The sequence below is a fragment of the Meleagris gallopavo genome, chromosome 2 (assembly GCF_905368555.1).
Source record: "Meleagris gallopavo chromosome 2, MGAL_WU_HG_1.1, whole genome shotgun sequence".
In the NCBI taxonomy this organism is placed as follows: Eukaryota; Metazoa; Chordata; class Aves; order Galliformes; family Phasianidae; genus Meleagris; species Meleagris gallopavo.
Window position 1 is genome coordinate 14,780,610 of NC_139405.1, and position 11,151 is coordinate 14,791,760.

The 11,151-nt window shown below is 41.4% G+C and overlaps 1 protein-coding gene across 2 annotated transcripts; it reads right to left on the reverse strand.

Annotated features, from left to right (window-relative positions):
• Positions 1–2,315: 2,315 nt before the first annotated feature.
• POLR3F (RNA polymerase III subunit F) lies at positions 2,316–11,138 on the reverse strand. 2 transcript variants are annotated; one of them, XM_003203758.5, is made up of 9 exons: positions 10,985–11,138; positions 10,507–10,624; positions 9,667–9,734; positions 8,645–8,712; positions 7,775–7,887; positions 6,375–6,518; positions 5,531–5,638; positions 4,755–4,946; positions 2,316–4,137 (listed from the first exon to the last, which is right to left on the reverse strand). In XM_003203758.5, exons 1-9 carry the CDS (start codon positions 11,074–11,076, stop codon positions 4,060–4,062), a joined length of 981 nt encoding a protein of 326 aa, XP_003203806.2. In that variant the 5' UTR covers positions 11,077–11,138; the 3' UTR covers positions 2,316–4,059. The 2 variants fall into 2 exon arrangements, with proteins under 2 accessions (XP_003203806.2, XP_085075153.1); XM_085219027.1 differs by lacking the exon at positions 10,985–11,138 and adding an exon at positions 10,751–10,938.
• Positions 11,139–11,151: the final 13 nt, after the last annotated feature.

Here is an 11,151-nt window from a genome sequence, read left to right on the forward strand (position 1 = left end):
TAAAAAATATATACTTAAAAGTTTTGTTGCTTATATACATAAGTATATAAGCACTGAAAGTAATGTCTCCCATTTATTTTCACGAAACCTATAACAAAGAGCGCAATAACACTATTTAATAGAGCAAATCCTCAGCTACAAAACACTATTTTTCAGCATAGTCAGCTGCATCACACGGATTAGCTGATGTCACTGTCACCACTGCTAAAATGCATCAACCACCACCTCACTGTGCTCACATCCACTCTCTGGTCTCCTGAAATGCTCAGCAAGTATCAATGAATGTCAGTGGGTACCATTTTCTCCACATGCAGGCATTCAGTTCCACATCTTTGCTCCATATGCATTTCCATAACAGACGCCATTGTGTCAGACTGCCCTTGTGCTGCCATCACACAGCAACAACATGTAACGGGATACTGATGGGAAGGTTCAAACTCTACTGCCATAACATCATCTGCCTCTGATGTTGTGGGCCAACAATATAAGACATTACAGTCAGAGCAGTCCTCGTATATTTTATATGCAGCCCAAGACAACTCTCTTCACTCCATGAGGCCCAGACAAGCTAACTGCTTGGACACCCATGGTCTAAGAGCTCTTTTTTCAGAGTCTCAGAACAGCCATACCCGGATGAGGCAGAAGATGGCACTAAAACAGCACCAGGTAAACAACCATAGCTCCACCAGTCCCACAGAGGTGAGATGTGTAAGCAGACTAAACTGAAAAAAAGAAAAAAAGGAAATCTGAATAGCCAATCAACTAGAGTTTTCACTATCAAAGCTTTAAGTTTGCCATTAACGTCTTAAACTTTGGACTGCAAAGGCTAGGCATGTTAAACAGTACCTGGGAGCTGTACTTTCTCTCCATTCACAGTACAGCCTGACACTGCAGTTAATGCTTCTGGAAACATTAAACATTTACATTTCATGCCACATTGTAAAGGGGACGGCTTTGCCAGGTAGAAAAGAAAACTGAAAGAAGTCAGGAAGGAAAAAAAGATTGAACTTATTAATGTTACCTTTTTATATTTATTCCCTTTTTGAACAAGGCGATAGGCCACGGAGGTTCATGAAGATCCAGAATGACAGAAAGATCATCCCTCTCAATTAAATAGATCATACAAGCTCCTATTTTACAAATAGCAAAGAGAAATTGCTTTACTTTTCCCTATAGGTACATTTTTTTTCTAAATTCGAGGTGTCTTGTTACAGCTGCAACACTATGAAATAGCTTTGTGGACCACAAAGGTAAGGCCATCTAAACCAGATGAAGCCAGTACAAATGAAGCAGAATTGAGAGGGCTTAATAGACCAGCTCTCCACTCCTTACAGCATTCTCTGAGAATAGGCTCTGTCTCCTTTTTCTCACTGCCAGTAAATATGGCCATACTGCATGAAGTGACATACTTGCACGATGTATCATTTCCATGAAAGCTGTCTTCTAGCTGATGCAAACAATTTGCATTATCTCTGCTGCAGCAGGATGCAGACTCTGTTGTGTTAGGCAGCCTTCATAAGAGGCAATCCCAGTCTCACGCTTCAGTGAAATTATCTTTGGTCACATAACAGATGCCTGAAGCTGAGGTTAAGATCAGTGAAGCGAGAAGCAGTTTTCTCAGGCTTCAGTGTGCTCCATGATTAAAGACAGCAGAGAAAGAAAAAACATCTCATAATTTCACCCCCCACTTGGTGACAACACTTCTTCCTCTGTAGAAACAAAGATGTTTCTCTGTCACCTCAAGAAACAATGCTGCCAACAAAAGAAAGAGCCAGCTGTGGGTGCACACACTAGCTAACACCATCAAACTTGTTCCCATTCCATTCTAGTAGCCTGTCCTCCAAAATTCCGTCTATATTAGCCAACTCCTTACTACTTGGAGTCAGAATTCCTTGCTTGCTGAAAATTCAGTTGCAGAAGCACTTGGCCATCACCCTCCCAAAAAATGTCCTGGAGGGCTTATTTACAGAGTTCTGAAAACAGACAGATGCAACAGGTCTACTATTGTGATCAACTCCACTGACAGTTTCCCAGTGCCGGGAGGCTATCACAAAGATAAAGTACTTGTGTAGGCATCCTACAAAGCTAAGCCAGAGGCAGCAAGTTGTACTGAGACCTGGCTCTCTCCACAGAGTTCGTGTATCTACATTGCTCTGCCCACTAGTACTTCACCCCCAGCCCTCTGTTATTGTGGATGGTGGAGAGGCAACTGTACCATATACGCACAATATTCTCATTTATGAAAATGAGCTGACTTTTCAAGATGTTGCTTGATTATAGGACAAGGAAGAGGTGACGTAATTAATTTCCGTAACTGTTGGTACAAAAGCCTGTTTATTTCCAAAGCAGGATTTGAACACAAAGACAGTATCACATCTCTAATGATGCCAGATAACAACAGTCAGAAAGCTGTATCTAGTTGCCTCAAAGAACAGGTCCGTGTTCCAGCATGTCTTTGGCCATGATGAAAGGGCAACAGGCTTATGAAAACATGAGTCTAGAGATGTACAGAGAAGGAGCATGAGAGGCTATGCTCAAAAGAAGCACAAATTCACCTGCATTAGAAATAGTGTGGCCAGCAGGAGCAGAGAGGTAATCACCCCTCTGTACTCAGTACTGGTGAGGCTGCACATCGAGTGCTGCGTTCAGTATTGGTCCCCTCACTACAAGAAAGACATTGAGGCACTGGAACGTGTCCAGAGAAGGGCAACAAAACTGGTGAGGGGTCTGGAGCACGAGTCTTATGAGGAACAGCTGAGGGAGCTGGGATTGTTTAGTCTGGAGAAGATGAGGCTCAGGGGAGACCTCGTTGCACTGTACAACTTCCTAAAGGGAGGTTGTGATGAGGAGGGGTTTGGTCTCTTCTCCCAGGCAACAAACAGGACCCGAGGAAAATGGCCACAAATTGTGCTAGGGTAGGTTTAGGTTAGACATAAGGAAAAAGTCTCTCTCTCAGAGAGTGGTCAGGCACTGGAATGGCTGCCCAGGGAGGTGGTGGAGTTGCCATCCCTGGCAGTGTTCAAGATGCGTCTGGATGAGGAGCTGCGAGATATGATTTAATAGCAATGATAATGGGATGATGGTTGGACTAGATGGTCTTGTAAGTCCTTTCCAACCTTGTGATTCTGTGATTCTATGATTCTATGAAATTGGCTTTACATCACAGGAAGATAAGACCTTGCTTTTTGATGGTATGCCAGTATCATGCATTCTTCAGATCACAAACCATATTTATGTACAAACAGCTGTCACTGGTACTTTTTGTAATCCTCAGGGCATAAAGACAGCCTATAAAATTTTTCACTGTACCTGTATTACCAGGACAGAAGAGCTGTTTCTCATCTGGAAAACACATCTTCACAGAATACTTACATTCAGAATTTCAGCTGACATTTATGTGCATGATGCAGCTGCCAGAATACAGAGCACAGATTAGATAATCCTGTAGCTGTCAAACAGTAAATGCAACAGAAATGTCACCAGACCCTGACAGCAATGGAGAAAATGAAAACAAAAATAGATAAGAAAAAAAAAATCAAATACAGTTTTAATCATAAATTATAGTAGGTAAGAATGATGGTAAAGAATCATTGATTTCTATTTTACATAGGGATAAATGTGTCAGCTTTAAGACTTAAGCTCCCACCAGCGCTACAAGTCTGAAAGCAAAGTTTAGGATCTAATTCTTGGCAATGCTCATTAACAAGTTTTTCTGATCAGCTGATAACTTATTTTCTTTCAAAGTAAGTTCCTGTTGAGTTCTCAACACAATCCTTAAGTGTGATACATCACCACACAGCTGTTCTGCGGCACTTCTCAAGTCACGCACCCCTATTTTGTACAAGATGGGATCTATGTTTTCACTTCAGCCTTGATCTTCAGTGCTGGTTTGACTGTCAGTCCACATACAGGACTGCTCACACAACCGATGTGTTGCAGCATTGAGTTTACTTAAAAAAAGGCAAAGGAACTTCACATCTTGAAGTTGCTCACCAATTTAGAAGCTGCTTTGTCATCTTAGCTGTGAAGAATGGATTGAGTTTACAGATTTCTTTCACCTTAAAACTCCAGCCATTCTGTCATATAAATACAGTTAGATGGAGAAATCTCACCACCTTCATGGCAATCATCAAAAACCTGGGAAAGAAAGACGTGGGTCAGTAGAGTAACTGCATACAGCAAGCATGAGTTCACTAGAAGTAGCACACCTCATGATTCTTTCTCCATTCTAAATAGAAAAGCAGTAGTGTAGCTAAGAACAAAGTCTAGGAAGTTCAGGGTCAGTTCTGAGGAAGAGCAATGTGAGCACAACAAAGCAAAACAGACCCCACTGTAATAAATGATGCAACAGACATCTGGCAAATTTTACCTATGAATCAACTCGTGATCCTTGCAGAAGAGGCCAAATGCTAGACAGATGTGAGTTAGCTTTTAAAAAAACATATAAATAGGCAAAGAACACAAGGTCAGATAATAAAAAGTTATATTTTAGAACAGGCGGAACTTGAAAGCACTCTGTAACACACAGTAGAGGAAAGAGTCAGCATGTAAGTGGGAAATCATAGAAACTCTGCCCCATACACCATACTTAAAGAATCACCAGTGATGCTCATGAGCATCATGAGCATACTTGGCTTAGAAACCCACAAGAATCACTCACAGGCATAACCTTCATTCACACCAGCTGCACATTTTGGATACAGTCCTTCAAATGGCCATGTACCACCTATACATGTACAGAATTTGTTACTTACTGGACAGAGTCCGCAGGGTGTCCTGACTAATCCAGTGGGTTGTATGAGAGGACTAACAGCTCTGTACAACTTCATCTGTCCATCCACACTGCCTACTGTCCCTTCCTTTGCAGCAATAATAGTCATCTCCACTTTGCCATCGTATATTAGTGTATTTAAAATGGTTTCAATGTCTTCCATAGACAATTCTACCTAAGAAACAATTTGTAAAATAAATATCGGAAAGACGTATGCCACTGAGTTCTGCAATGGGGAAAACAAGAGCAAACCCCCACAAGTAACACATGCTCAGAGGAGCCCTTCTAATTTGTCCCAGATACAGGTACAGCTCTTACTGGGCACCTGATAAGGTTACATAGATAGAAAAAAAAAAAAAGCAAACAAATGCCTTTCCTCCCAAGACTTTTTGGGTTACATTAGCCTTCACTGGCCCAAAAGAATTTTCCTATGCACCTCAGGCATCTACATTATCTTAGCATGATATATTTCTAGTCCTACAACAAAAAAGTTGTGGAAGACAAGAATACTGTTGGTGGTGACCAGCAATGGCCTCAGGCTGTGAAAGCTTTGACACGTCTTTGAAAACCCACACGTATGGACTATCCTGGAATTCCATACAGCACCACTGGCAATCCTCAAGAAGCAACGAAGCAGCAAAGTCTACCTCCACTGCAGTAACTGCAAGGAACTAGAGCACTCACCAAACTTGCAGGACCTAACTCCCGTAGCTAGTCACATACTGACAATTCTGGGCAGAAACATTAATTTATGCTGACCTTACTGATACCCAGCTCACAGATGTATTTCCACACCTCGTGGGAGGAGGCGAATGAGCTGTTCCTCTGTATCATGGGGTTCTGTTTGCTCTCTCGAGCCGCTTCTGCCTGAGGAAAAAAACACAAAGACAAGTTGTAGTCAGCACTCATTGCCAGAGCTTTCTTCATAGCTCAGTTTTGGGCAGAGTGCAAAGTGTTGTTCTGCAAACCAGTTCTGAGACGTTGGTTTTTTTTTTTAAATCATTTAAAATTATGTCCTCAGGACTGATGTATGCGAGATAACGAAGTGCATATCCAAACATAATTTTACACTGAATATGACACAAAATTTACATAGTAATTTCTACTGATATGAAGGAATATCTGTATTTTTGTTCTGTTGGCAAAAAAAAAGTATTTCTGCTGTAGCTGGTGTTGCTTAAAATATTTTTAATGAAACAGAAAAATGCTGCAATCTGTTTAGTGTAGAACAGGCTTTTCCCTCAGCCAGACTACAGGAGATCATCTTCCAGGCAGAGCTGACTGTCTGGTGCCTTTTAGCCTCTCAGAAATGAGAGCTTTGAGGAAAAACAACAACAACAAAAAAAAAAAAAAAAAAAAAAAAAAACACCAGTGACTTTCGCTGTTGGTTTGTGGTTTTTTTTTGGTCCTGTGTCTTTGCTGCCTAGCCTGTCATTGCAGTTTGGAGAAGGAAGATTCCACTCACTGTAAATGGTACAAAAAAGTGTAATACTTACTTACAGAAAGCACTATGGAAAACTTAAGCCTTGTCTATCACTGACTTTAGAAATAAAAGAATTACTTGCAAATACAAATGGAGGATCAATTTAGTAGTGGTGCTTACCTTACTCTGCAGAAATTTAAAACACTGTTGATTTAACACCTCCACAAATTCAGACTCAAAGTCTTGGTCACTGTACCAGGCCCCACCGGTCACTGATCGGTCAGGCTGCAGGTTATACAGCATATACACCTTCTTCTTGGACGCCTGGTAGAGAAAGCACACAGCTCTGAATAGATGAAAGTAAAATCTAAGGCACAGTAATGATAGCTCGAGTCAGCTGGATTGATGTGTACAACTCCTAGATAAGATGGACATAAAGAGAAGATTTATACACTGCTAGTATGGAACAGGCCCTGCAAACAGGACCTGAGCTGGAAACCAGAAGAGTGCCCAAATAACATGCACATGCCAATGATTTGCAATTAAGCAGGTAAGGCAGAGCAGGATGCTGCATAAGCATTACAACAGAATGACAAAGTACTGAAAAGAATAGCCCTATTCTGGTATGTGGACTATTTGCATGTAAGATATGAAAGTGCTTGAGTAACTGAAACAAAACAGAATAACCAAGACTAAGAATCAAATGTTTTAACACTTTTAAGACAATAGATATCCAGTATCAATCAGATAACTGAAGGCTTGAACAGCCTGCAGAGAAGAACAGCCTTACAAAGGCACCTGCAAGTATGTAACTGTATCACTGCTACCATACACAGTTACAAGTGCTTAAGTATTGCTTTAAGAGATACCACCTTGTGGTATAGACATAGCAAAACTGGGACCCAGGGAGACAAAGTACTCATAAGCAGGTCGCTGATTTAGATGGAAACAGTGATGAAGATGGTAGGTGGATGGTGGAAAACCCAGTCAAGAGACAGAAAGAACTTAGTATAAACAAGTCAGCAATCAACAGAGGGAGGATGTGCAGATGGCAGGAGTGTGGACGCCTACAGACAACAGAGACATTGAAGTATAAACCTAGAAGCCCACTGGGATGCTGGAAGCAAAAGTTTTAAACAACCCAGGCTCTTCAGTAGGTTTTATGTCCTCAAGAACATATATGGAACAGCAGAGAAAAGGGAACAGAAACATGACAGTAGTTTTGTCCAATTAAGAACTACGAGCACTGAAACAGTGATTTGATAATAATGCTATGTCATTAGCAGTAGTGTGAACAGTAATAGAACAGCATATTAATAGTGATGTATTTATTACTTACATTATTAATTCATTTGCTAGTAGTATGTTTATTATTTATTAAACATTAAAGCCTCTTGGATCTGGCACACCTCAAACGTACATTATAAATGTTAAGAGTGAAGTGTTGGAACACGTGCAGCGACAAAGCTGGAAGCAGAACAAGGTTTCTCTGCTCCCTGTTCCACGTTCAAACAAATACAGCAAATGTAGCAAACATTTGAAAATGTTAAGAAAAAAAAAAGAAGTCACAAACTACTCACTGCCACAGATTTAACTGCTTTAATTAGTTTCTTGCTTTCCAAATTTTTCAATATCTTGTTGATCTCCGTTAAAGGCAAATTACTTTTGTATCTGATGTCCCTGCTCCAAATACCTGTTTAAAAAGCACAAAAATGAACAGAAATGAATTACAAGAAGCAGATATCTTTTTCTGTAATGATTCACAAACCAAAAGTCACAATGTTGCTTGCCAGCCAAAGGATGCATCTCCAATCCTACCACCCTCAGCAAAAGAGAAGGGAGGGGAACAAGAAGATGAAATAAAAATCACCTCATAAAACAGAAGAAAAAACACCACAGTCACCATCTCCATCTCTAGGAGCTCTTATACGTACAAGTCATTTGGCCTCACAGAATTGTTCTTGCATGTTTAGGTAACCAGTGTTTGCTCTAAACATTACAGCCACTTCTACCAGCTCTCTCTCAACCGGTGTGCAAAGATTCCTACGAAAGCCTTGTTACTAGCAGTGGTTTCTGCTGTTAGTGCAGTTACTAAATCCAGTAGAAATATAATGTTGTCTTTTAAGTAGTGAGTGTTTTGTACAGATTTCTCAGTTTCACATTCCCATAAATAAGCCATAATTCATATTCTGAAAATTCATATTTTGAAAGAGGTCTCAAAAGGTCAGACCAGAGAATTTGTTATTTTAATAGAAAACTATGTCTTCCTTTGTTTTTAATAAGTGGACACGTGGAACATTAGCTAAAGAGTTGTTAAGTGTACTCTTTATTTTATATCTGTACTGTCTGGACAAGAATTTAAAAGTTTGGACAGAAAAAGTTCCATAAACAAAGTTATTACCATTCACCATTATAATTTATTATTTATTATAATTACCAATATAAACTACCTTTGTTGCCTGCATCTTCTATAATTTGGTAAACCAGCTTCTCCTGATTGTCGGAGCCTTTCATTTTACTGTGGAGTAGAACAGACAACGGGATTTTTTTTTTAGAGTTTGAAGTTTGAAAGAGGGTGGATTTATTTTAAACCAAAAACAAATACTATGAAAAAAAACACAACACAGAAAGGAAGAAAGAAGCCCTACACAATAAACCAGTCACTGACAAATAAAATACATGACACCAAATCTCTCTGGATCATTCTGAGCCTGCCAATGAGAAGCCACAGTAAAGAGAAAACAGCACAGTTGAAAAAAATAATAATATTAGTTATTTAAAAGGTAAGCAGGAATCACTCAACTTCTCTTAACAATGAGAAGTTCGGAGTCATATATTAACACAGCTGCATAAGGTCAAACACTCAGTGCATAATTCAGGATCAACTGTCCTAACAAGGGGACAGCAGAGTGCTTCAAGCTCTACAACAAGCCTTTTCTCTGGTCTGAGAAAGCCTGAACTTAGGAATCTGTTTCTAATGCATTGGAAAGAGAAGTTGAGATACGTGCATGGAAGATAATTTTGAAGGACATTTCTTTCTAGAAGTAAATCCTGGCATCTCCTACTCAGGTTCACATAGGCATCACAAAACATGACTTTTTTGAAAGTACATTTTAATAAATCAAATAAAGAGCATCGACAGCACATCAAGTGGTTTTCTGGAACTGCTGTAAGTGCTGAGGAAGACCACAGAACTACAGTTGTAGATGCTGTGGCCAAGCTTCAGCTGGGTTTCATCTGAGCATACACATCTGCTCACACAGATCACTTTGCCAGATGAAGAATTCTGCTAGGAAGTTACTGGAGCCTCACAGTAGACTCTGTGCAGCAGGAATCAAAGAACAGTTTCCAGGATTGGCTCAGGAGAATTAAGCGTATCAAGCAATTAAATTCTGTTACTGCATTCCCAACAATGGTGCACATCAGTTGCAGAACTCTGTTCAAGTATTTATTGCATAAGCACAAGGCTCACCTTGCATTTTGAGACTCTTTGATTCTATACAGGAGACCTGAACTGCTCCTGAGAAGGTCCAGTTGCCCCTGTGGGAAATAGGCACAGCACATTAACTTTCCTTCTAACAGCTTGTTTTCAGAACGTGGTAAAAAATCTCAACTCGTAAAGAAAATAAATTTACTTTCTATCAGCTGAATAAAGAAAAGAGAAAAACAACACTTCGAACTGCTAGACACAACAATAGCATTGAGGATATTATTTTTCCCCTATGACCATCCATTTATCACTAGCTATCAGAAATAACAAATACAGTTCCAGCCTCTTCCCACAACATTGGTGCACTTCCAATTGTTTCTCCTAACTTTCACCTTGTACAAGGGACATCGAGCTCTTGTATACTTCCCACGAAAATGCTCATTCACACCCAGATATCAAGTGAGAGCTCTACTGGACAAGAACATTAAACAATTCTGATTTCCAGTGGAAGAGATGGGGGTTCTTATTTTGTTGGTTATGTTCTCAGTTTTGTAGAGATCATCAGAAAACTGCCAGCCAGGTTCGAGAATGCCTCACAGAGGCCAATTATTTGCACAATAGATGTTAACTTTGTATTACAGAATGAAAACAGTACATTCTGAGAAATGTTTTAACAGGTTGTAGTGACCACTATAAGTAGTCATGGTGGTCACAAGAGGTTATGAGAACCAAAATTAAGCCATGAAAACTGCCAATTATGGCAAATGGCACTAAATCCAAGATGAACTTCCTAGCCCTGCCCGGCTGGGTGCTACCATGCAGCCCATTCACATCGAGAGAGCCTCAGGCTGAAGCAAAACGAGGGAGTGGGGAGCACCCTACCATGGAGAGCAACCTGTTGATGGCCATGGCTCGCTGCTGGGCCTCCATGTGGGGCATGTCATTTTGGATCACCTGGTCCGTGATGCCGTGAGGGAACTGGTGACACAGCTCGATGATCCTGGGGGAGGAGAGAAGCAGTTTGGGAACCAAAGACTGTTGCGCCTCAAACCAATCCCTTGAAAGGTTATCAGAGCCGGGACGAAAGGGAAGGAAAAAAACAGCCCAGGAAGAAGTAAGGACGAACCGCTTTTCAGCCACTGCCAACGAGGAGACACAGCGCCCGGCCCCGCTTCCTATAAAGACGCCTCTCCACCTCATGGAGACACGCCCTCAGCTCTTCCTGACAGCGCTGCTGCTCCATTTCATTTTTAGGCTGTTCTCAACAGCAACGCACCGAGCCCCGCCGCTCCCCGCTTCCCCAGGACCACGAAGCCTCTCCCAAGAACAGGGGGCCGGAGCCAGGGCCCGGCCAGCGCACCTGCTCTCTATGTCCACAGGGTCGGGAACCTCCGGCTTCACCTTCACCTCCGCCATGACGGCAGGCTCGGCTGCGCGGGGAGATGACGTCATCGGGACGCGACGAGGACCCGTTGCCGAGCGGCGGATCGCGGCGGCGCGCTGAGATGACGTCATTTGCGCGCGACG

Bases quoted from the DNA above. Each gene is read 5' to 3' on its own strand.
- POLR3F (XM_003203758.5), bottom strand. From the start codon at position 11,076: ATGACGTCATCTCCCCGCGCAGCCGAGCCTGCCGTCATGGCGGAGGTG. The intron at 10,625-10,984 runs GTGCGCTGGCCG...CTCCTCCCCCAG, and splicing joins CCTGTGGACATAGAGAGCAG to GATCATCGAGCTGTGTCACC. The intron at 8,713-9,666 runs GTGAGCCTTGTG...TCTACTCCACAG, and splicing joins AAAGAGTCTCAAAATGCAAG to TAAAATGAAAGGCTCCGACA.